General features: G+C 37.1%; 1 protein-coding gene across 4 annotated transcripts; it reads left to right on the forward strand.

Annotated features, from left to right (window-relative positions):
* The first annotated feature begins 1770 nt into the window (after positions 1-1770).
* Positions 1771-27648, forward strand: LOC126970069 (rab5 GDP/GTP exchange factor). 4 transcript variants are annotated; one of them, XM_050815752.1, is made up of 11 exons: positions 1771-1959; positions 2345-2465; positions 9094-9276; positions 12445-12680; positions 15245-15354; positions 16766-16932; positions 18003-18136; positions 19525-19635; positions 21284-21394; positions 24060-24194; positions 26234-27648. In XM_050815752.1, the coding sequence occupies exons 2-11, from the start codon at positions 2345-2347 to the stop codon at positions 26966-26968; spliced, it is 2043 nt and encodes a 680-aa protein (XP_050671709.1). In that variant the 5' UTR covers positions 1771-1959; the 3' UTR covers positions 26969-27648. The 4 variants fall into 4 exon arrangements, with proteins under 4 accessions (XP_050671709.1, XP_050671731.1, XP_050671720.1 ...); XM_050815763.1 differs by lacking the exon at positions 1771-1959 and having other exon boundaries at positions 2054-2465; positions 24049-24194; positions 26234-26441; XM_050815742.1 differs by lacking the exon at positions 1771-1959 and having other exon boundaries at positions 2117-2465.

A 27648-nucleotide genomic window follows, 5' to 3' on the forward strand; every position in this document is an offset into this window, starting at 1 on the left:
ATCGCCGTCGTCATATTCAGGTACGATGACCGACAATCGTTTTGGCTTCATACCCACACAGTTTCTACATTTCCAGTCGATGGCATCTGTGGATGACAAGGTTGTTAGTTGTTCCACAGAAATTGCAGCACAGTTTGCGTGTAACCACTTATTGCATTTACAACATTGTAGACCTGGCGTTTTCTTTGATATAATTTTACTGCATTTTGTACACTTAACCATAATTAATATTCAACTGAGGGTAGATCTCGATTACAGAGCGCACAGTAATATGTGTTAAAGTTGGTATCTAGCGAGCGTATATGTATATGTATATAATCAGTAATGAATGATATTAGGTTACTACTAGGACTGGTGTTTTAGTGTTAGCAGTAAGCTAACTGTTTCAGAATCTATTAGAGGATTCATATTCTGGGTGTAGATAAAGTCTTGTATGCAACTGTTGATAATTAGGTATTAAAACACTCATGTGATGCTATTATCACACGAGGCGAACATTCGTGTTTTAATACCCCTTATTACACAACAGTTGCATAAATAACTATTACCTCATTTTGTTACCTTAACTTATTAAATCCAAATCCCTTTAGAACGTAAAGAAGTACAAATATAAACACAAGCCAATAAATAAACATACAAACTTTCCCCTTTACAATGTGAGTGTGATTTATTAAAAACGTAAAAAACCTCCGACTGAACATATATTGATCGGAAAATAGGGACAGACTGACGAACTTAAAACTTATAGCAACCCTCTTTTTCGTCTGGGTTTAAAAAAATACCTAACAGCTACTCTACTGTGGTCACTGTCCAATCGGGTTCTAAATTCAAAATACGCAGCTGAAACTGAAATAGTGTTTATATTATTATTAACCAAGAATATTTTAAAAAACTGGAGCAAACGTAGAAATGTAAAGTCAAAGCATTCGAAGGTTATTATGGTGTCATTTGCGGCATGCGCCATATTTCGGCTATGATTTTGTATGAGGTGCATTATCTTTAAGTATAGAACGTCATTGTATATAACCTTCAAGATTAAGAAAAAGTATATGTGATGGTTCCTAATGTGAAGACTACAGGTGTCGAGGATCTTCTCCTCGTGAAACTCACGAGTGCAGATTCGTAATGACATTTATTGTTTTTTTTTTTTGCAGAGGAGGAAAATACATTTACCTACGTAATGAAGACCCCAAAACGGGGCCCATATTATGTGGTCGGTCGGTCGGACACCCCCTACCAATTAAAAACCTCTATGCTGTCAGCCCTAAAGGCTTTTATAGCGACATGGCCATGACGTGCCGGGGGTACCTCAGTGAGTTCAGACTATGGTGAAGTGGGGTGTACACACATGCCTTCCCAACCAAGATGTTGGGATGGTAAGGCGCATTGTCAAAACAAACGTCGCGATATATCGAGGTGTGGAGCGATTGTCGGAAGCTCATGATCGCGATGGAGGTCCATGTTCCAGATGAACCATGGCGCTCCGGTTGCCGTGCGCGTGAATTTATTCAGAACTAGTTACTTGCAAATGGGGCATGTAGCTCGGTCGGGTGTGCGCGAACACGACGATTAAGTTTGACGTTTGGGCGCTCGAGGGGAAAAAGATTATTTTTGCCCATAAACCTTACGGGGATTTTCTCATGTAATCGAGTATATTGAAAAATGATTGACATGTTAAATAATATTAATTTTATTGTATTTTGGTTTGAGCCGATGGTCTTGTTACCAATGCTCTAAATAAAAAAAACTAGAAGATGACAATTGACATTATTTGGCAAATTTGTGTTTACGAATTCTTTAAGTTTACGACCCTTTAAATTTGAATTCATATTTTTGTGTCGAGTAGGGTAGGGTTTATATATTAAACTTAATAAATTTAATAACAAATTGAATATCTAATAAACTGAAAGTTTATGTTTGACATAATATGTGCAATACGTAGAAAGGACACACTAAAAGGTATGCATTAGGCAATTATTTGCACTGTTTTATTAAAGGTATACTACTTATAATGTTATAATTATACATACTTGTACAAAATTCATGATAAAGATTATCAGTACTCTAGAGGGACCATCAGAGATAAGTGTGGTCTATATAACGACTTGAATCGTTGCACGTTATCCGTTATACATTGCAATGAAGAAGTCTCCTATAGTAAACGAATTTGTTTCAATAAATAGAATTGGTCAAAAATGGGCTGAAACTTTTATTGAGTCGTATTTTGGGAGACTTTTCGAGTGCAGAGCATTGAAATTAACCCTTTAAAGTTTATAAACATTGGACTATGTGGTACAGTCCTAATTTGAAGAGATTTTACAAGAATGTTATATTTGCTTCAAAGATGCCTACTCTCAATGTTGGAGACCTAAAGTGCAAAAATGGCTGTGAGTTCTACGGTAACCCACAATGGAGAGGCCTCTGCTCAGAGTGTCATCGGAATCAAGTTCAGAAGCAAAGGAGAGGTAATACCAAATCTTAAAATTTTTATAGAATACAAAATACACTATTGTGTTTCACAAATCGCAGATTAGTATAAGTAGTTTTAGATTACAAGTCAATGGAGAAAGTTCACTAAATAAGAGAAGTAAACTTATATTAGGAATATTTTAATCAAATATGTACTACTTAAAAGGTCTAAGTAAATAATAATCAATGTGTAGCCATATTTGTTTTTAGTATTGTCTTACCGTAGCAAACATGCAGATGCACTAGGCGTCCTTAAAATTTGGTGAAAAATACACTTTTAGTACACAAAATGTCAATTCACAGTAAACACATATAATGTCATCTTCTACATTTAATGGTTCACAGTACTTATCATTGTGTACATGCCTGCACTTTGTTTCTTAATATAATCTTACTATATACACAATATATACAAACTTACAACACATAGGGATTTGTTTTTTTTTTTATGAAATTTTTCCTGGCACCCTGTGCCTCCCTGGGACTCAAATATTAAAGCTCTAACCAGTTGAAATATTAAATAATTGTCTTTGTGTCTCCTTTTAGAATTTTAAAAGCCTTTTGTTACCTTCTTGTATCTTTTACTTATGTACACCAGTTGACACATTGAAGTTTTTTTTGTTCAAGATTTGTACATTTTTAAAAGTCCGAGCAAGACTCGGTCGTCCGGATATTACTGATTTGTTATTTGACCTGAAATGACCATGCAGAGAATCTCATTCTGTGAAAACTACACTATGTTGGAGCTTGGAACACCACACATGATTGTAGGTTATTGTGATTGTAATAAAAAGTCATTATGAAGGGTATATCTAACACCTACTACTATTACAACACTTGTAAAATAAATATTTTCTCTTGTTAATTCACGATCTTCTATTTGATTATCTGTTGTTATGGTGGCGATAGTGATGTCACACGCACCCCGCTGCCACACGGCTGGACACCAGATTCTTAGGTTAATAGGTTACAATTGGGTACCATTTGTGTGAAGAATCGCTAAAAGAACATATTATTCCAAAAATCTGTCTATTTGTAATCAATCAAAAATAGAGATGAACTTGTTGCAACACCATTGTTTTGTCCCGTCATACCGTCCATCATGTGGGTCAGGCATGGCAAGCATCTTTTTTTATGACAATAAGGGACGAGACGAACAGGAAGTTGAGCTGATGGTAACAGGATTCTTGAAAGACCCAAACAATTCTAGCGGCACTACAACTGCGCTCTTCACCCGAGACATAAGATATTAAGTTTCTCATAGCCACTAACGTGAGATACTGTAGGTAGTTTCTATCTTAGTAAATGTTGAGGCTATGATTTTTTGAAATACATGCAAGTTTACTGAATTACCCTGTATAGAACTACATAATACCTAGGTAACACTGATAATGTTTAGAAAATGAAAAACGGCATTGTAGAAAGTTGCCAATACTTTTATTGTTTTTCGAAATAATGTCCATTCCTCTCTACAGATCGTCGCAATCGTTGGAACCACTGAGAAAAGCAGTGGGCCCATTCTTCCTTAGGGTCTCTTCTATGGCATTTTCGTACGCTTTTACCGCATTTTCAGGACTTGTAAAGCGAATATTTTGCGGAGTGCGCTGAAGCATTGTCGTGGTGAAGGAGGATCCTGCTTCGAGGGCGCTGCTGTCGAATTTTTTCCAAGACAACAGGCAAACAGCGATTGACATACCAGTCTGCAGTAACTGTCCTTCCATCTTCTAGCACAACTGTCGCGAAATGACATTTCCGATCAAAGAATGAGCAAACATCTTTTTTCCTTGACTTCTTCCTTTCTTTACCTTAGTTTGCCGATCCTCGAATGGAAACACCCTCTGAGCTGATTGTCTTTTGGTGTCGGGTTCGTAGCGATATATCCAGCTTTCATCACCTGTGTCGATGTCAAATACATCATTTGAGTCACCGCCGTTGAACTTATCTAACATTGCATAACAGCGAAGGTGTTTCTGGTCGTCGGTTAAAGTATGGGGAATCCATCTGGTACAAAGCTTCCTGACGCCTAAATGTTCGTGTAATATTTTTTGAACTTGACTCATACCAATGCCTAGGCTTGCCCGTATCTCCTGATAGGTCACTCTCTTATCTTCCTCTATCATGCGTCCCACAGCACTGATGTTATCTTCAGTAGTCGCTGTTAAAGGACGTCCCTCACACGGATCATCATTGAGATTGCTACGTCCTAATTGTAAATAGTGTCACGAGATGGGGCTTCATTAAGAAATGCTAATCGCAGCCTATAATAGCTTTGTTGTTGAGTAAGACCACAACGAAAGTCATAATAAATCATTGACCGAAAATTTTCTCGCGTTAGGTTTATTTTCACGTGTAAAAAGAGTTTTAGATTTGCCGTCAATTTACAAACACAAATGACAAATGAATGCAAAGTAGTATACATTAGGTTAGCGAAGAGTTCTAAAATTTAAATTCAAATAAAGTTTTCATTAGCAATGTTTCTAACTGGCCTGTTCCAAACATTTTCAGTGTTACCCTATTATAAAACAAAGTCCTTCGCCGCGTCTGTCTGTCTGTCTGTTCGCGAAAATCTCAAAGACTACAGCACCGATTTTTCATGTTCAGTTCTCGAGGAAGATTTTAATATATAATTTGTTACGTTTTGTATACATTTTTGTAAATATTAGCGATATTCGTTGGAGGTGTCGGCAAAAGTAAGCCACCTGGGAGTTTACAACGAAAACGCTGTCTAAACCCTTTGAGATATAACAAAACAATGTATGGCGGAATTGTATACATTATATAGTTCTACAGAAACATACTATATCCATTTTAATACTTTAAAAATAGGCCATTGTAAAGCGGTAGTTTAAAAAATGCTTACACAAATACGATATTAATCCTTACCAGTTTATTAACACTAACATATTATAAAACTTTAGATTGCTTTAGACTACAATATTCCCGAATACTACATCCTATTTTTTATTATTGACATAAGAGCGTCTGTCGGGTCAGCTAGTATTATCTAATAAATAAATTTCTGTCTAATAAGTAAAGAGTGTCGCGGTGTTTGTTACCAAACTCCTCCGAAGCGGCTGTGCCGAAATTTGATTGAAAAATTGTGTGCATATTGGGTAGGTTTGAGAATCGGCCAACATCTATTTTTCATTCCCCTAAATCATAAGGGTAAAATAAATATTTTTTATTTTATTATAATGATAATTTTAATATATTATTATAATTTAGCATTAAAAAATACACACAACTTCAAATTTTCACCTTTCTACGATGAACCCCTGTTTTTTAATCGCCGTTTTTATATTATTCTGCTCCATCCACAGATTCGCAATGGGTTGCAAGACGGGAATCGAGTATTTACTTTGATTATATATTTTTTTTCAATTTATATTAACCTTCAAACATCGTAATATGGCAAAACACCGTTTGCAGGGTCAGTTAGTATATATATTATATTAGATACAGTGTCAACCGAGTCCGGCCGCCGCGATCGACCTCCAAATGTAGATCGTAATCAGACAATCAGTAATTGTTAACTGTATCATGATGTATTGTCGACATTGATGCCGTAGAGAAGGTGAAGTTCATTTGTTTTCAGTAAACTCAATGTAATATTGATATCCGCAGAATAGTGATAATACTCGATAATCATATTTTGATCAAAATTTAAAATTAATTTCATTTCAATCAAAAGTAATCACTTTGAATCGTCAGGATTAGATACTGAATTGACTACGGATCACTATCGCGATTCCCATTTATCAATGCCGTTAACCCGGACATGAGGACAGACGAACAGACAAAAATTATTTAAAGAACTTTTGTTTGATTGGGTATAGTTTGATGAACATACAGAATGTATTCTTTAATTATGTGCAGATATTCAAAGGGCAGATTTTACTTTTATTATTTAATAAAGAACTAGCTGATGCCCGCGACTTCGTCCGCGTAGTTAAAGGGTTTTTAAAAATAATAAACAAGTTGGGAATGAAAATTATCTCATGTTCTAATCCAGTTCCGGTTCCCATTTTCGCTCCCGTTCTCAACATATTACATGAATCTTATTTACAGGAAGATTACTATGGCAAAGTAAACCTTTTATAGGTATAGTTATAGCTCATCGACGTGAATTACAGTAATTCACAAATGCCGCGGGAACCAAGAATTTTTCCGGGATAAAATTTACCCTATGTCCTTTCTCAAGCTCTAGTCTATCGCTGTACCAAATTTCATGAAAATCAGTCCAGTACCTCCGGCGTAAAAGCGTAATAAACGAACTTACATTCACATTTATAATATTAGTAGGGATTATTATGAGATTAGAGATAATGAATGTTAACTCTTATAGTACATAGAGCGGGCTTGAGGCGTGCCAACCGACAAGGACACGTGCAATCATGTTATCGCAAAGGGTTTAGCCGTACGTTAGGTACAGTCGTGAACTACCGCTATTGGTGTTGGTTTTTAGTCAATTTCATTTAAGTATAAAAACGATTCATTCGGACAGACACATTGAAACGATATGAATGAAGCTTTAATATTCAAAAAAACACCAAGTTTCGTACAAAGTACACATGTCACAAGTAAAACCTGCATTGTGCATGAACCTCTAAACTCCATTTGAAGTCCTGGTAGATGATGCTAGGATGACACATGATTTCAACCGCTATGAAACACATACCGCTACCATATTTATTTTCTCCTGGTGTCTTTCTAGTAATACGTCGTGCGCATGACGTCCGAATATAATAAGGCAGACTCGCGTCATACATAAGACAATCTCTTCTCCAACTATGATCGCCTGGTATATGTGGCCGTCTCTTTTTACTGTCTCGCTTTTTCGTTTCATCGACTTTCAAATCACAATGATGCGTTTTTCACTTTAACAATTCTATTGGTAGTGGTGTTTTTCCTGACGTTATCAGGCACAGTAACATTATAATCCTTTGTTTAAATCCTAAAGTACTCCCTGTACTTCAGAACCTTGTATTCTTAGACCTATACCTATCTAGTTTCCGAAGTTTAGTAGACTTTTTTTCATACATTCATTCTTCGAATAAATTGAAATATATAGTTACAAATTGTTTTCTTTTACATAAAATCCCATTGATTTATCTAAGACAAAGGATATAAATCTATAATATTAATAATAATAATAATAACGTTAGGAACACATCGGTATCAGTTCCATGTGAGTTGGTAGGTGGGGATGGATCCCATACATTTTTGCCCATAGTCCTTTAAGAAATAAGGTTCAACTCGAAGTGCTGAAAGCTCTTACAATACACAGACGAATGATTTGTCAATTAATAGGTTTAAACATTACGTTACAATTAGGTAAATTGAGTTATTTAAAGGCCTATTACCTATTAAAACTTCATTAATGATAAGGCTGTTTAACAGTGAAATAGATTCATTTAATTCATTTAAGTACCTGTATCCCCTGGCTGGGGCAGAGAGCATCCACAGTGCATCTCCATCGCGATTGGGTCCTGAGCATTTCTCTTGATTTCACTCCAGGTCTTTCTGATGTCTTTCGCTTCGTCAATGACAGCCAGGTTTACTTTTTGTTAAATTTTGGCTCACTGAGTTTCTTGTGGCTTCTTCTCACTTGAGTCGTGATAGTGAAGTTGCAGTTAAATAAGTATTTTTGAGATTCAAAGATTTGAGTGTATTTTTTTTTTTGATATTTATTCATTTATACTTATCTCTGAAAATCTTTACCCTTTGAGGTTTTTAATACAAGGAGATAATAAAGATAATATCTAAATGACAATGATGCATGCGCTTTCGGCTTTAATTTGTTTCAACGTGTAGTCATCAAAAAAGTAGGCAATACAAATGATTATGAAAAGGAGGAAATAAGTTATTTGATTATTTAGAAAACTAGTGTTAAGACTAAGTAGACTAGACTAACTAGACTAAGTTAAGTTTTGCAGTTTGACAGTTTACGAAACAATCAGAAAATGTTTATAACCACAGACATGGATCCAAATGAAACGATGCCGCGAGTGTATGTACTTCGCGTCTCAAAAAGACCACAAAAAGAGGAGCAATGCTCTTCCTTTGACGCTTTTATTTTATTTTTTATTATGATTTATAATACATTGCCGATTTTAGTAATAAGCAATACCGACTATTGATGTACTGAAAACGTCAACTAATGATGAGGTGAATGGCTAAACGTTAGGCTCGATGCACTGGCATTTTTAACGACGTCACAGTAGGTACAAAACAAGGGCACGCTTGGTTTTCATACAGACGGAGGGATTTGCGTTATCTACTTGGATCTATGTCTGTGTTTATAATGTTATAAATGAAAAACTCGAGATACGCTTAACAAAGTGGTACGTAGACGAAGTTTAAACACTTGGTTGAAATCTATGAATTATGTTGAAATGGAAGAGCTATTTAACTACACGGAGTAAATTTTAGGTATATCTTCTTAATAGTACAATAAGTAGTGTTTTACGAAAAGTAACAATAACACACACACACCATACATACGCACACACACTCACACATACGTACAAACACACAGACATCCTCCACTATTATGTTTGTACCATTTTTGTAAATTAAATAAATATTTTTTCACTTTTTCAAATGAACATTAATGTTCTACAGCAGAGGCCGCGGCGCAGGCGTCGGCGGGCGAGAGCGGGGCGGGAGCGAGTCGAGCGCGTGGGGCCACGGGCGTGGCCGCTCGCTCGTCATTCTCCAAGTTCGAGGAGAAGCGGCTCAAGCAGAGCGAGACTTTGAAGAAAGCTAACTTACTAAAGTTTAGCGTTTTCAAGAAATCTAATACAGGTTAGTCAGTTTGCATATTGCCCTCGTCGGGTACGAAACACAGTGAGCTCGGAGGTTTTCGGCGGTTAATGATCACATCCACAATGCCGTTGGGGCAGTAAGGTCCTCGAATGGCGACCCCGTACCGGAAGGCGTAGTGTTGGTAGGCCCCCCACAGATGGACCGACGATCTGGTCAAGATCGCCGGAGTAGGTTGAATGAGGGCAGCGCAGGACCGATCGTCATGGCGATATTTGGGGGAGGCCTTTGTCGAGTAGTGGACGTCTTCCGGCTGAGATGATGATGATTTAAATATAAAAACGATTCATTCGGACATACACAGTTAGCACATTGTTCTCGTTGGGTTCGTAACACAGTGAGCTCGGAGGTTTGTCGACGATCACATCCACATATACATTTACAGCTTTATCGTTTTACAAATTATTTCAATTACAACATGATTTTATTGATGCAACAAAAATACTCAAACGTCAAACACTCAATGACTCACACGAGTAGTTAAAAAAATAAATGTAAATGAATAAAAAAACAACGAGAGTTGTTGAGTACAGAACATGCATCAACTAATTAACGATGTAAATAATAGATAAAGGTATGTCAGCATTGTATTCAAATTCAAAAAAATCTTTATGCACTGTTAAACTTTATAAGCTATTTAGTGCAAGTCAGGATGAAGTACAAAAGTTACAATAGCATTCAAATGAGTATAACAATATTCATTAAAAAAAATTTTGAAACATTAATCCCAACTATCTTTATCATTCAAATAATCTTTCATAATAGGTTTTAGATGTTAAATTATTATTTACGATACATTTAAATTTATTAATTGGTAATATTTTAATATAATTTGGCAGATTCTTATAAAGTACTAGTGGACCCAACAGACGTTGTCCTGTACACACGTCTTAAATTTGCAAAATCTGTCCAGCCGTTAAGAGGAGTTCTTATTTATATGGACGGAGAGAATTATATTATATGGACGGAATTGAGAATCTAAACCAATCTCAAATTCACTGAAACAAACAAAAAATCGTCAAAATCGGTCCAGCCGTTTAGGAGGTAGTTTAATTGTGAATCTAAACCATTCTCGAATCCACCTGAAGACACACACCCATCTCAAATTCACTGGAACACACAAAAATATCATCAAAATCGGTCCAGCCGTTTAGGAGGTAGTTCAATTGTGAATCTAAACCATCCTCGAATCCCCTTGAAATCACACAAAAAATTTCATCCAAATCGGTCCAGCCGTCTAGGAGGAGTTCAGTGACATACACACGCACACAAGAATTATATATATAAAGATAACACAGTCCACTTTAAAAGATTTAGCAATTTTACAGAGCCTAGTAGATGGAATGAAATTAACGGCGCCTATTTCTGCCATGAAGCAGTAATGTGCAAGCATTACTGTGTTTCGGTCTGAAGGGCGCCGTAGCTAGTGAAATGACTGGGCAAATGAGACAACATCTTATGTCTCAAGGTGCCGCTCAGAATTTTTGGGCTTTAAGAATCCTGAGAGGCACTGCATTGTAATTTAGGGCAGGGCATATCAATTACCTGTAATGACTGTAAATATTATATCTTAGAAATTAACTTAATTTTAGGAGAGTTCCCGATTTCAGGATGATTGAAGCTCCACAATAGGCGATTGCTCTCGAGCATGACGTATGGACTAGACTTTGTAGACCATATGTTAGGGATGAGAACAGTCCGCTGCATAATGCAGTTACATTCCCAAATTAAACTATTTTTATACGTTTTATATTAGCTTCACCTGTATGTTTGTAACCGACTTCTTTGGGCGCGCCTTTGACCCACTTTAAACGGCTAGATTTTGTTCAAACTTTGTAGATTTATCGAGGACCGATGACATTACACTTATTTGACTAAAAAATGAAAAATAAATAATAGTTAAAAAAAAGCACGCTTTATATAAAATTCAACTAAAAATTAGAAAATAAATTTAAATTGAAAATAGTGTAAAAAGATAATGTTTAAGATATTATTAAAATAATAATTCTTCTACACCCCACGCTTTTTTTTACAATAAAATATATTTTTTACACTATTTTCAATTTAAATTTATTTTCTATTTTTTAGTTGAATTTTATATAAAGCGTGCTTTTAAGTTTCTTTTAACTATTATTTATTTATTTTAAATCATTTATTGAACTTCAAAAACTACTACCTATTCGAATATGTATGCCTCCAACTTGAGAGGAAGAGGCGCAAGAAACTCAGCGGGCTTTTTCTTTTTTAAATTAAATTTCGTCTGTACTTCTTTCATCACTTTGATCACATCAAAAGTATTAAATTAAATATTAATATTAAAGATACAATGAACGTAGTATCTATATCATATCAAATATACTTAATGAGACTAGATTATCAAGAAACTGAAAACATCATTCAGATAATTTTATAAAAATGATTGAAACTCTTATACACTCACATTGTCACATGCACACACACACACACACACATACACATTGACACATATTCACACACACGCACATATACACATACACACACACACGCACATTATTGTTTGTTAAGAAGTTTTTATTTTTATTTATTTATTTTACTAATTTACTATTCTTTTCTACCATCTCCATGGTATGTTCCGCAATCAACAAGCTTACAAGGTACTCAAATATTATTCACAATTAAGTTTAAGTGAATTGTGTTAACTTTAATTTTAACTTTGTGTGTAAGGTTATAAAATTAATTTGGTTATAAAAATGTATTATTTTTCATCATCATCAACATCATCATTTCGACCGGAAGTCTTCCATCACTGCTGCTCAAAGGCCCCCCCTAAGATCGCCATGACGATCGGTCCTGCGCTGCCCTCATCCATTCTACTCCGGCGATCTTGACCGTCGGTCCATCTTGTGTTGTCCACCAACACTACGTCTTCCGGTACGTGGTCGCCATTCGAGTACCTTACTGCCCCAACGGTCATCTTTCCGCCGAGCTATGTGCCCCGCCCACTGCCACTTCAGTTTCGCAATCATTGGGCTATGTCGGTCACTTTGTTTCTCCTACGGATCTCCTAATTTCTGCCCATCTCTCCATTGCCCGCTGAGCAACAGTGAGCTTATTATTAATATTATATAGCTATTATTATTATTATATCAAAGGTATCACACATGTCCGCAGCGTCTGGAGAAGGCGGGGCGGGCGGTGGCGTGAGGCAGGCAGCGGTCGCGGATGCCGGACTGGCAGCGGTGGCGGAAGTAATGCGGCGCGAGTTCCGTGCGCGGTTCCCGGCTCTGGCAGCACAAGCGGGCCGGGACGCGCGCTCCGCCGTACACAGTCTCGTGGTGGACGTGCTACACACCGCAGACCGCATCTCCGTCGACCTGCTGTCCGATCGCGTGCAGCGCCACTACCAGGTGACACACGAATACCTTTTCAAATTCAAATATTTTTATTCAAAATCATTTATTGAACGTCAAAAACTACCACCCATTCAAGAAAGACTGCCCCCAAGAAACTCAGCGGGCTTTTTGTTATATAAAAATATGGATTACATTGTGATATCGTACAACAAACATTTATAATTAAAGAGCCCGACGGTGTTAGCTTCATTCCCAGTCTGTGGTGTCATTAAGAAAATCGTTTATGCTATAGTAACCTTTCCCACACAAACGTTTTTTAACAATTCTTTTAAATTTCGTAACACATTTGTTTTGTACATTTTCTGGGATCATATTGTAGAAGCATAATGTACATCGCCCAATAAAAGACTTACTAACTCGACGTAACCGAGAAATAGGCATAACAAGCTTATGTTTGTTCCTCGTGTTAACATTAGGAATGTCACAGTTTCTAGCGAATTCCTCAATGTGCTTCAGAACATATAGAACATTATCAAAAATATATTGAGAAGCAACAGTCAAAATTTATTTCTTTAAATTTTTCTCTTAATGATTCCTTAGGACCTAGGTTATAAAATATTATCAGCAATACCAAAGTCGTTTATAAAACTTTACCCGACCCTGACTCAATTACCGTTGCACTTGCGACATATTCCTACAATAATTCCTTACTAACATCTACTTTTCCTCCTACATTCCTTATTAACATCAACTTTTCCCAATAAATGAAAATTAGCTAATATCGTGCCAATTTTAAAAAAGGAGATAAATCTGATGTTTCTAATTATCACCCCATTTCTCTGCTATCTATATTTCGGGAAGTCTTGAAAAGAATTTTAAATAAATTAAAAAGAATAATTGAAAAATTAAATTAATAATATTTAAAAAAAAATTGTCGCTGCATGTTTTTTTATTATTTTTAAACATCTGTACTATATTTTACTATCGACCATTATAATATGAGCTTTATGGGTAGGTATATACATTATTATGAATTATCTATTAAGTATATTAATTACGTAGAGCGCATTGTATCTCCAAACGCGTACCTCTGAATATCAGTGGTGTTTCCTAGCCATCGCCGTGTCACAGATAATATGTATTCGGTGACCCATTTCGTATACTTTTTGTTTTTCTTTCTTTTATAAATTTATGATTTGGCATTTTAAAGAACATATTTCTAATACTTCAGCATGGTTTTGTTGGTGGCAAATCTTATGAGTTTTTTTAATGAGTTAGCTAAAAGTGTTTACAACGGTACCCTACCTGATGTCATTTACACGTATCTGAGTAGTGCATTCGATAAAGTCGACCATAATATATTCCTTACTACGCTTTTGAAGTACGGCGTCTCTAATCCCCTATTATCTTGTTTTAAGTCAATCTGAAGTGTTAGGTCTGAAAGAGTCATCAGAAATGGTTTTAACTCCACGTGTTACGCTACATTTTCTGGCGTACCCCAAGGATCTCTCCTAGGGTCTTTGCTCTTTGTAGTTTTTATTAATGACTACGTAATTTTACGATATTTATAGGTTAATGAAGTACTTATGGCAAATCGCTACTTTATGGTGATAATTTAAAGTAGTAAACATGAATAAAGTTGCACAATGATGGAGCGTTGTACCAAGAAGATCTTAACGCAACAATATGATCCTCAACGCGTATAAATGTGTTCATATTAAAATCACGTGGAAGAAAAATGTAATATCCAAAACATACGTTATTAATAACCTTGCTATCAATGAATCAAATACTGCCAAAGATCTAGGAATATTAATGTACTCTAGACTTTGATTCAAACCATATATTGATAGAAGTTCCAAAGATTTTAAACAGATCAATTCTATCATCTGCTTATACAATGCATTTGTTCGGTCGCATTTGGAATACGCTTGTGTGATTTGGAACGCTTTTTACAAAATTCAAAAATATTGATAGGTTGGAAATAATTCAAAGGCATTTTACTTGATTTATAGTATACAAAATTCATGTTTATTATATAGCCAAAGGCTAAATATTTTAAATCTCTCGAAAATCTTTTTCGAATTGAAAACTTGATATTTTTAATTTATACTATGTAATAGCATCGCTAATACCCCAGAAATAATACACAAAATCGATTTTAATATACCCCGCCCCGGAGCAAGGCAAATCGTGAATTCTTTCATCTTGATAGAACTGATATTGGTCTTCACTCTCATGGCAAGCTCTCTATGAGATTATTGATTGATTAATGAGCTGTTTAGCTATTACTAGTAATAACTTTGACTAAATGATGTCTTGGGATATGATTTGGGTCTTTGGGATGACGGTGCGGTACTACAATTTACAAGACTTTGCAACAGTGTTATTGTTTAATTATAATATATGGTTTATGGTTTGATTTACTCATATTTAACATATATATAGAAATAATTTGTGTCTTTAATATTAATTAACGTTTTTTTCTTCTCATATTATTTTAAATAATACAAAAGAACTTTACGTAAGTTTAAAAGGTGTGTGTTTAATAAATAAATAATATTATTACTATGTGCGCCTTTTTGTCCTTAAACTAAGTAACTAAGTTGAAATTGTAGCGATTTAGGAAGTTCATGGACACGGCCGCACATTTCGCGAAGGTGGACTCCGAGCAGCGGGAACTGTTGTTGGACTTCGTGGAGGAACACGCCATGGCTTACTTACACGAGTATGTATTTTTTGGCATATTTTCAGTACCTACCTAGTCATATTTCTTATAATCCATTTAGGGTTCAAGATACAAATTGCCGTTATGTACTGATATTTTTTTTATAGGAAAGCTTACCCTCATACAGTTCTGCCGTCTCACGGGAAGGTCAATTTTTATGCCAAACTCTTTAAAAGCATTTTGTATTGCTTCTTGAAAGGAAATTGTAATTACCCTGAAAAAAACTGTCCTTATCGCGATAAAGTGGACCAGGTCTGAAGTGCGGAGGATATTGGAGGGTTTCTGAATATAAGTCTTAAATTGGTTACTCAAACGATCCCATGGAGCAATATGGTGAAGATCACTTGACGAGTCAGGGTTGTCACTCTGCGTGTTTTACTATCATCGTTCCAAGTTCAGTATAATACACATTTGCTGTTATTGCTAGACCGGATCTGAGGAGTCTGTAGTGAATTTCACCATAAAGAGGCCACCAAACAGGTACCATCACTTTTCTATTTACGATTTGACCAGGAAGCAGCCATGGCGATGTTTGCTTTTATTTTTGTGAACAATCTTGACATGTCACAAGTTGCCCCAAAATCCCTCATTTCTGTGCCGGTACAACGTGGAAAATGAAGATTTAACATCGCTTGTCAGTTAAATCTTGCGACACTCATTTTATTTTTTTAGGAATGCTTTAATTCCATGCCGTATTATAAAAAGCAATCTCATTTTATAAATAGCCTGTATTCGGCTTCGATATATCAAGCGACACTTTGCACCGTGGTCACTTCGAAGAGAACGCTAAACTGGCTATTAAAGAGCTTAGTGCACTCTGTGAGGCGCGACAGAACTTCACTACGAGCCACCGCTTGCGACTAAATTAGATTTTTATTGTTTTTATAAATGGTTAATAAATACACATTTTAAAATAAAACTTAATTAATTCCGCGAGATTTCTTTCGTTAAAGAGGGAATCTAAAATCTTTTAAAGACAATTTGTACAAATTCATGCATGTGTAATTTTTTGCTTGTTCCGAATTAGCTTATATAAAGTTGTTTTATTAAGAGTATTAACGGAGAATTAAGCTTCTTAAAAATACTGATACTTGATGCATTATTTTTTTTTTCAAAATCTTGTAAATCAATCGAATTCTGTATTGTTTTCTTAATGTTCGTCGCTCACAAGTTGATAATGGTGTTGGAAGATATTTTTTAATTGGTTTGAATCACATCTTTCTATTAACCATTACGAGTATTTATTATACCCTGGTAATATAAAAATTACATAAAATAATTCAAAGAAACGAGAGGATAAACGTTTAACATCGGGCCACGTAACTGACACCACTCCTGGGCAATTGTGTGTCCGGAGTGTGTGTGCGGCTCACGAGCGCACTCACGAGAGGGTATGTGTGTGTGTGTGCAGCCTGCCAGGCGTGGTATTCTCGCCGGGTGGCACCGACGACGAGCGCCGCGACCGCGTGATGTCGGAGCGCATCCAGCAGCTGGGCTGGGTCGGAGAGCGCCACCTCGAGTGCAAGTTGGATCGTCACGACGCACGCTGCCGCCGCCTGCTCTACAGGGCCATCAGCGGTGACATACTCACTCATACACTAGTTTGACGAGCGTACGGCAAGCCTCATGTTAAGTGATCACCGCCGCACACACAGGTAGGTGCTTGTGTGTATACTTCTTGAAGGTATCCATGTAAAATCGTCCTGGGAATACCGCGCCTTCACTTAGCTCAATTTCTGTCCATTTACATGTTACATATACTTTGGCCACATTGCTCGCAGAAATGCCAATAAGTGTGAGCAGGTTTTGAAGACAGGGAAGGTAGAAGGAGAGAGACTGAGAGGCCAGAGTCCCATACGATGGTCTGACCAAATTTCCAAAGAGCTGGAGGTGCCAATGAATGTTGCAATACATGAGGCAAGGGAATACAACCGATGGCGACACCTAGTGGACAAGATCAGAAGGAGTCACGATCCTCAGCAGTGAGGGAAACTGAGAAGAGAAATGTTACAAATATTGAATGATAAGAAAGCATGACAAAGCGAATTCAAATTCGAATATTTTTATTCAAAATAGGATGTGACATCACTTATTTAAAATCGAAAAACTACCTCCCATTCTAAAATGAATGCCTCGGGCTTAAGAAGAATGGGCGCAACAAACTCAGTGGGCTTTTTCTTTCATCAAAAAATATGTTTACAAAGTAATATTGTGCAATTAACTTATTATTGAATAGCCTGAGGGTGGTCCCTCAATCCCAATCTGTGGTATCATTAAAAAAGTAATTTATGTTATAGTAACATTTACCACCCAAACGTTTTTTAACAATTCTTTTGAATAACGTAATTCTTTTGTTTTGAACATTTTCTGGGATCTTGTTGTTAAAGCATATACATCACACGTATACATACGCATATACATACGAAAGACTTACTAACTCGACTTAGCCGAGTAGTAGGCATTATAAGCTAATGTCTGTTCCTGGTGTTAACATTATGGTTATGACAGTTTCTAGCAAATTCACTTATGTGCCTATGAACATACATTACATTATCAAGAATATATTGAGAATATCCGAGCCGAGATCTCCAGCAGTAGAGCTCGAGTAAGTCTCACATGGTTTGACGGTGGGCGTGCCTGTTTGTCAGAGCTGCTGGGTATGGATGCGGCGGCCGCGCCGTGCGGCAAGCTGCGGCGCGTGCGCCGTGCGTGCGGCCACGTACTGGAGCTGTGTGCGGCGCCCGCCTCCGCCGACGACCTGTTGCCGCTGCTCATATTTACGGTGAGTGCCAGCCGCTCACATATACAATATCTTATATCTTTAAACGAGCAATTCTTATATATATATATACACAGGATGTCCAAAAGTTATGGGACATCAAGGGAAAGTACCTTAAATATCGTTGATAGGGTATTTTACTGAAAGAAGACTTTATGTTATTTTTAAAAGTTAGTAATTTTACATTCAAAGATTTCGTCTGGGTCTGGTAGGGGTGTTTTTTTTTTAATTTAAGTCGGTTCGAGTCCCAGACGAGGCAAGTAATTTTTAGAAAATCTTTGAATGCAGAGTTACTAAACTTTAAAAATAACATAAAGTCTGCTTTCAGTAAAATACCCTATCTACGATATTGAAAGTACTTTCCCTTCATGTCCCATAAGTTTGGGACGCCCTGTATATATAATTTGAATTTCAGAAACGGCTCCAACGATTTTAATGAAATTTAGTATACAGGTAGTTTCGGTGGCGATAAATGGATCTAGCTAGGTTTCAATTTTAAAAATAACATATATATAAAACAAAAATAACATTAGAATACAAAGGTAAATTTCGCCACTATATACAAGACTATAACAGCTCAAATTGGGGATCCGGAAAGCAGAAGATCCCTGTTCGAATCCAGGTGTCCTATTAGTTTTTTTTTGTTCAAGTTTTGTACATTCTTAAATATCCGAGCAAGGCTCGGTCGACCAGATATTTTTTATATAAAACTTTTATTAGACGGTTGATTTTCGAAAATTCTAAGTGCTTAAAATATTATTACGACGACCTGTATACCCCAGTGGTATATGACCCTGCTAACTTAGCTAGATGTCCCGGGTTCAAATCCAGGTAGGTGCATAAATTTATATGATGAATATTGATGTTTTTTACGAGTTATGGATGTAATCCAAATTTAAATATATCGTTGTCTTGTTGTACCCATAGTACAGGTTCTGCCTAGTGTGGGGCAAGATAATTTGTGTAAGAATATAAGTGTTAATATTTGAAAGTCCCAAGGTGTCAAAGAAATCAAACCAAAATCACTTTATCCATATAGGTCCAAAATTACATGTATGAATGTTAAAAGTTACACTTTTTACCATTTCGACACTTCGAAAGGTTGAGTTTTAATGAAGAGAAGTAGCAAAAAACTCTTTGCTTCTCTTATATCGTATATCTTTACAAATCATTTTAATTGCAATATAATACGTGATATAATGCGATCTAACAAGAATTATCAAATGTCAAATACTCAATGACCTACACACGAATAAGTTAAAAAAAATAAAATAAAAGTATTGAAGTATTCGTTACTTTGTGGAAATCCATAATTATCCAAATGTTTTGAGTTTTCTTTAGTGTTACTAGGCAGTACTCGGTTTGACTGTCTGTGCGTGTATGTGCTGCAGGTGCTGAAGGCGAACCCGCCGCGGCTGGTGAGCAACATCAACTACGTGACGCGGTTCTGTAACGCACAGCGGCTCATGACTGGCGAGGGCGGCTACTACTTCACCAACCTGGTACTGTCGACATTTTAAACCGGCTACATTATACTTTACATTACACTTGCTACACTGACTGTCTTCATTACACGGGGTATGTCGACCCTCGACATTGCACCTGTTACACTTACTGTGTTCATTACACCGGCTACGTCAAGAGTCTACATTACACTTGCAACACTGACTGTCTTCATTATACCGGGTGTGTCGACCCTCGACATTGCATCTGTTATACTGATGTCTACATTACACCGGTTACGTCTGGGCTCCATATTACGCCTGATACACTGACTGACTTAATTACACCGGTTACGTCCATACTCCACATAAAGCCTCATACACTGACTGACTTCATTACACCGGTTACGTCGATACTGCACATAACGCCTGACACATTGACTGACTTCATTACACCGGTTATGTCGATACGCCACATAACAGCTGATACACTGACTGACTTCATTACACACTATGTCGAAAATCCACATTACACCAGCTACGGCTTACCTCCACATAACGCCTGATACACTGACTGACTATATTACACCTGATACGTCAATACTCCACATTACACCGGCTACATCTACAGTTCTCATTACGCCTGCTACACTGACTGTCTACATTACATCACCTATGTCTAAATTCCAGCACTTGGTACGCATGTAATTTGTCACCAATTTTTTACCTTATAATGGCAGACAAGACAAGTGCCTGTCGCTGGTAATATAGTGACTCTTCTTCAAGAAGTCTTTACTCAATGTTATATGTTGGAACGGTTTGGTGTCACTCGATCCATTGTTCAGAGGACCTGAACTAGGTTCTTTGAAAGAAGACCGGGATCAATAAATAGTGAGCCAAGGTTTACGAAATCGAAACTACCTACGATGACATAAAAACAATATTGAAGATGTTAGAAATGTGAGTGTGGGCGTACAGACTGTCAGGAGGAGGCTTTTAGAAGTCGAAGATCACCTAGGGGTCCTAAATTACTCCGTGGGCACCGTAATATAAGTTTAAGATTTTTTCAAAATTATTGCGGCGTGGAGAAACTTAGAATGGAACAGGTTTTTTGTTCTGATAAAGCCATCATCCTTTTATTTGGTGAGGTCTGACGTTGTAAAGTGCTAAGAAGAGCGGGAGAGCGTTGTGCAGAAGTATGTTTTGAAGAAATTACGCCGTACGAAGGGGGCTTTATCAAATGTTGGGCTGGCATAGCTTCCGAAGATCCTACAGAGTTAGTTTTCGTACAGAATGGCTCTCATTCCTCATGCACGGAAGCGCTGTGTTTATGGACGAGAATGCTCGAGCACACCCAGTGGGCGACAAAAAACGCGAAGTCGGGATTCGCCGTTTAGATTGGCCAGCACGAAGTCCCGTCCTCAATCGCATTGAGCATCTATGGGACTTTCTAAAACAGCTAGAGCTGTTCACCCATTCCCACAGAACATCCATGTAATTGATGACTGAATATGTTAGCATTAGTTTCAAATTGATAATAAGAGTAATCCGTTGATTGAGGGACGCAGCAGAAGCACATTTTGTCATCGCAACTTAGATTATTGATATTTGCATCGAATGCATGTTCCATGTGGTAGTCTATACCGGCTCTCCTGAGACCAATCAGGTGTTGTTGCTATCGATGAGTGAACGTTTTGTTGGTCGGTAGTGTTGCGCAGTGTCGTTCATCGAGAACCTGTCGGCCGAGTCGCTGAGCATGGAGCGGCAGGAGTTCGAATGCTACATGGCTATGCCAGCCTCCATCGGCGGCAGCGCCTGGGTGAGTATTTATCACGTCACAACTGATTGTATATAGACCAGCTACTTCTACATCTTATCTTATGCCTCAAGGTGACGAAAGCAATTGTCGTGCCGCTATAAATTTTTGGGGTTAATCAAGAATCCTGAGCGGCACTGCATTGTTATGGGCAGGACGTATCAATTAGCATCACCTGAACGTCATGCTCGTCTCGTCCCTTATTTTCATAAAAAAAACTATGGATAGGTTGTTTGAAGTCAGGCTTAATGAAGGAAGTTCTTTTTTTGAATAATGAACAATTCCAAATATAATTTATAATTTAATGTTTGTAAATTTTTTGAAAGAATTTTAATGTGTTTTCAAATAAAAAGAGATCTCAGTTTCTGACTGCCCTATGTTCACGGGATTCACAAAATTAGGCAAAACAGTTTAATAGGTAAGTTAGTAGTAAGGCTGCCTTTTCCTCATCGAAAGACTTGGATTTTCACGTAAACTTTCTTCAACCGACTTTCGAGTCCTTGAAGATCTGCTGGGCCCTGGCCGCGGGGCGTTCATAGCCGAAGTAGTTGCGCGGAACCTCTGCATCCAGGAACGAAATAAAGTCATACTTGGTCTATCACCAACCTGTATAGCCGAGTGGTTAGCGATCCTACCTACTAAGCTAGAGATCCCGAGTTCGAATTCCGGTTGGTGCAAGCATTTATATGATGAATATAGATGTTTGTTTCCGAGTCATGGATGTTTAAATGTATTTATGTATGTTTATATAAATATATGTATGTTTAAGTAAGTATATTGTATTAAATATATCATTGTCTTGTAACCCATAACACAGGCTATATATGCTTAACTTGGGGCAAGATAATTTGTGTAAAAAGTGTGTCAATATTATTATTATTATTATCACTAATCCGTCGAATACCGAAGTATGATATGTTATGGGTTAAATTAATAACTCATTAAAAAATAACGCTGCCAGCAGCAGTGAAAACTTGAACATTAATTTTGTGAATTTTTGAAGATTTTGGAATGAATGAAATGTTTTCGCACGAATTGCTTTATTTATCATTATAAAAGTACTAGCATTTATGTGGTTAAATACAATATTCATTTATTGCGCTAGTAGATAGCGCAAACAAAAATGACAATTTATATCACATAAAAAACAAATAATTAAACTGTAAAAATATCTGACGGCTGAGATTCGATCCTTCGATCTCGAGGTGCTACGGCTTCGCAATCACAATGATTCAAACACTCGTCAAATGACCGTATGATTATTAAATAGAAAGAGGCGAACTATAATTAGAAATATAAATATTTCATCCATAATTTCAACGACTGTCTTACGAAATTTCGATCAGGCCACGTGTCCTGACGCGAGTTTCACATTTTATACCCATCCCAAGAAAAGTGCTCAAGGTCGCTAAAGACGTTTTATTATGATATGACGATAATTAATTAGCCGTTGTATGCTATAATATAAATGATTTTCTTACTGATACTACAGATTGGGGAGGGAGCGACCGCCCTCAGGCTAATAATAAATTTATGTTACTATATTACTTTGTAGCGTATAAAAAAATAGAAGACCGCTGAGTTTTTTGCGCCCGTTCTTCTCAGGTTTGGCTTTTTCGAATGGGTGATAGATTTTGACTTTCAATAAGTTATCCTATTTTGAATAAAACTATTTGAATTTGATGCAGAGATCCATCGGGGAATATGCGTTGTCCACGCGCGTTTTTTGTCGACAGGTAGAAAACGACTGTACGCCGAGTGATAAAGCGGTACGAAAGGGTGCCATTATAGTAACAAGCTCTGACGACCTTGATATTAACCTAGTTGAAGAAAATAATATCTGAACGACCGAGCCTTGCTCGGATTTTAAAGTATGTACAAAACTTGAAAAAAAAAACCAATAGGACATCTGGATTCGAACCGGGGTCTTCTTAGTCTAGTGTATATAGTGGCGAAATTTACCTTTGTATTCTAATGTTATTGTAGCTGTTTCTCATTAAAACTTCTTTTTTTTTTATTGAAAGCTAGCTAGATCGATTTCTCGCCCCCGAAGCTACTTGTATACTAAATTTCATTAAAATCACTTGGAGCCGTTTCCGAGATTCAGATTATATATATATACAAGAATTGCTCGTTTAAAGGTATTGTGGGGACAGCTGTCGACGTGTGCAAATGACGAGTCGCGAGTCAGTTGTCTCCGGGCCCCGCTGCGCATTAGACGAGTGTTTATTAATAAATAACGGACGTGTAATTAGTATTTTCTTTCATTAACGCGAGTGTTACACATCTAAATAAAACACTTTTAAACGATTAAAACGCGTGTAATTGTAACGGTTTTTTCATTAGATGTTTGCGTAAGTTACATTTTTATTTATAAAAACCATCTGTTTACAGCAAATACCACCTCCGAGGAAATAAATGGCGCTAAACTTCATAATGACAACTATGACATATGGTCTTGAAACGTCGGATTAACTAAAATAAAAATGTAACTTTTACGCAAACATCTAATGTAAAACCGTTACAATTACACGCGTTTTAATCCTTTAAAAGTATTTTATTAAAATGGACGTGTAATTACTCGTTTGATTTAATCATGGCCCATGAGGGGATTACTCAATAGTAGATGTTAAATCGGTTAGGAATTTAAAAAAAAGAATGTTGTTAGGGTGCGGCCCTGTCGCTATGCGGCGCGGCGCATGAAGCCGACGAGCTGCGAGCGCACGTCGTTGGGTTGTTGGACGCCGCACGTGCGATACCCGCCGCGGCGCAGAGACACGCCGCCGCAGCGGAGACCTTCGAGGTGAGTCTCACACAGGGGCGTGCATTGGCTTTCTACGTAGGTCACACTAAAAGTTTTGCGTAACGTAAAAAACAACATGTTATAACCAAAAGAAACAAAGAAACTATTTAATATGCTAGTGACAAAATCGTACTATCCATAAAATACTTCTTTTCAGATACAACACTCAATTAACATTTTTTAAATATCATATTACTTAATTTAATTTCTTTTTACCAATTTCACTTGTTATATGTTATTTCAAAATATTCAATTATTGATATGTACATCAATTAACTGTCATTGTGTATAAATATATTTGTTTGACCTGTTATTAATTACTATTTGTACGCCACAGCATGCGGGCAAGGAATGGAGAACTTTTATTGTGATTTGAAACATCTATGTATACCCATGACTACAAATAAATGATCTTATCTTATCTTAAAAAAAATATTATTTAAATTTTTTCATGTGATCGAACCATTTTTTGAAACAGGAGGACCACAGATCTGAAGGCATGTTTTCTACGTGCCGATTGAATGCTATCACTGCCTCTTCGGAATTGGTAAAAGTGAAACCTCCCATCAAATATTTGATTTTGGGGAAAATACAGAAGTCACAGGTCGAGGATGCTATGTGCAGGATGGGTCGGATTTCGCGAACTTTTTTTAACATCCTGGGTATACAAATGATCGAATACCACTCGGCATTAACACTCTTTTGATCCTAAAGTGGAATTGTGCAGATGAGACACGCAGCTGAGAAAAATTATGCGATAATTTTTTTACCAACGTTTTTCCCCTGCCTCACTTTTGTTGGCCTGTTCTCATTATCAAACACCCTTGTGAATGGGGATTGCTGTTTTTAGTGTTTTTCGGGTTTAAAACAATAAATCCACGTTTAGTCTCCTGTGACAATATCATAAACAGCATTAAAATGTCCGTGGTCGTACTTCATTAGCATCTGTGAGCACCATTCCACGCGAGCCCGCTTCTGCTCCGCTGTGAGTTCATGAGGGATCCAACGAGAACAAAGCTTCCGAAGTTTCAATTCTTCGTGTAAAATTTTCTGAATTTGGCTCATACTAATCCCCAATAGTCCTCTAATTATCTCATAGGAATTCACGGGTTTTCTTAAATTAACCGCTTCACAGTAGCCACATTATTTTCGCTGACGGCAGTTGAAGGCCGCCCTTCACGAAATTCGTCATGTAAAGAAACCCGACCTCTATCAAATTCAGCAAACCATCGCCTCACGGTACTCAAGCAAGGTACTTCTCTCCCAAAAGCATTTTTAAGACGAGCGGCACAGTCTTGCGGAGATAGAAAACTTTTAAAATCATAAAAAATCATCGCTCTAAAATTTTTCGACTTAATTATATTTTTTGGTTGCGTACGTAGAACTTTGATGTGTGATAAAAAACAATTGATAAATGATTTCCCGCCAATTTTTTGTTTTATTACTAAGAAGGTTGCAACATTTCAAAAAATATAACATTTGAAATTCAAATAGTTCCGATTAGCTAGAAGTGCAAAACTTTTAGTGTGCCCCATATACCTAGTAAGGTAGGCACAGTGGATCTAACTAGTCGTAGTATGCATCGATGCTATCAATAACGATTTGTTATGTTTTTAAAAGTGATAACCCTCTAAAACATAACAAATTGAAATTTGCAAGAGCGACATCTCAGATCAATTTCCTAATATGCAAATACTGGGGCACGAGACTTGAGCATGTTATCAATTGTAAAGTAGATGCTGTAGATGAGGCTGCCACCTGAGAGTTGAACAAAGCATACAAGATTGTATGACTCGAACGGTTAGCTTAATTGGGAATGCACTCGAACGGAAAGCGAGAGGTCGTGGGTTCGAGTCCGGCATCGTTCATAAAATTTTGTTTTCAAATTTTATTTGTGCATTATTTCATTACACAACCGCGATGAGCCCTTTGTTTATTATATACAATTCAAGACTAGAATACTAGAAATACTTGCAGTATTAATCAGAAAGAAAGTGCACCGAGATACCGTAGAAATAATAATTTATTATAATTTTCAGGAAGAAATCGCAAAGAAAGTTCAAGACGTGCTTGCGAAAACCCCGCTCGAGATAAAACCGCGGCGACAAATTCCTTCCTTGCGGTCATTGAGCTCCACGGCCACCCTCATCGATCTGGATGTCACGGAAGAACCCTGGGCGCCCGCCGCGCGAGCTGATCCCCAGCCAGTTGACGACTCCGAGCGGCTGCAACCCCAGCATTACCTATTGGTGCCGGAGATTGTCCCTGACCCCGACACAACCTCATCTCAACAAACGGCGGGCACTCCTCCGGCGGATGTAGCCAAACGGTCTGTTACCGTGAGTCCGCTCGGACTTTACAATTCAAAGTCTATCGACAATCTGTTGACTCCAGATGATTTCGACAATGTTGCTCCGGGCTTGTGGAATATTAATTATGATATTGATCTGTCAGACTTTAGTGGTGACAACAGCTTTGCTGACGACGCACCAAACGAACCAAAAGATTGCTTGAGTCCAGAAGGATTGAAAAAGTTTGATCCACTTCATCAAGACTACAAAGTTTTAGATAAGTTTGATGAGATCAGCATTATCGATAAGAAGTCCCACAGTAGCTCTGAGCCGTTTGACGTTGTGCACAGAGATGTCGCAATCCCGGATCCCTTCAGCCCGGTGGAGCAACCCGCCTCTATCCTGGATGACGGCGCCTCACCCACTAGTTCTCATCTCCTGCCGTCGCCGCTGCTGCCACAATCTAGCCAAAAACATACTTGAATGTAAGGATAGTCTCCCGCAAACTGTTATCTCTCTTCCAAGAAGAAAATAAGGCAGAGACGGCTTGCCTGTGATCACATCGTCATTTCTTCTCGTTTCGTTTTTTCAAATTTTATGTATATGATACTATTATAAGTTTTACTTGTGCTCTTTGTAAATTCCATTATAATATAACATACACTCTCATGCAAAAAAACGGGCACCTAGGTAAAAAACCTGTTACATTGGCATCTTCAGATTACTTCATAATTCTAAGTAGCTTCTATCATAATACTTTAAATAAATAAGCAAAATGTAATTTCTGTCCATTTCGTCATTACATTTCGATGAAATTAATTACCGCTATGTTTACAATAAGGACTGCTAATAATTATCTAAAAATGAGTTAGTATGAACTATCAACGATTCCCGCCACGATACGCAATTAACTGCAATTTTTGTTAAAGTCCGACTATGTTTGAATTTGGAATAATATAACTTTTTCATGCACCACTTCATAAATGTGCCAATAATATTCTCAAATGATTAAAGCCTCTTTTGTTATTGTATGATCTAAAGGAACAGAAAAATTAAAAGCGCCCTTCTTTTAGCAAATGAGTTTATATATATAGTGATAATACCTGCCTAGGTCATAGTTTCTGGATTATTTATAATGCCAAATATTATGTTTATGATATATT

This window comes from Leptidea sinapis, chromosome 1 (assembly GCF_905404315.1).
Source record: "Leptidea sinapis chromosome 1, ilLepSina1.1, whole genome shotgun sequence".
NCBI classification, from domain to species: Eukaryota; Metazoa; Arthropoda; class Insecta; order Lepidoptera; family Pieridae; genus Leptidea; species Leptidea sinapis.

Bases quoted from the DNA above. Each gene is read 5' to 3' on its own strand.
- LOC126970069 (XM_050815742.1), top strand. From the start codon at position 2,288: ATGTGGTACAGTCCTAATTTGAAGAGATTTTACAAGAATGTTATATTT. The intron at 16,933-18,002 runs GTGACATACTCA...CCTGTTTGTCAG, and splicing joins GCTCTACAGGGCCATCAGCG to AGCTGCTGGGTATGGATGCG. The intron at 24,195-26,233 runs GTGAGTCTCACA...TATAATTTTCAG, and splicing joins CCGCAGCGGAGACCTTCGAG to GAAGAAATCGCAAAGAAAGT.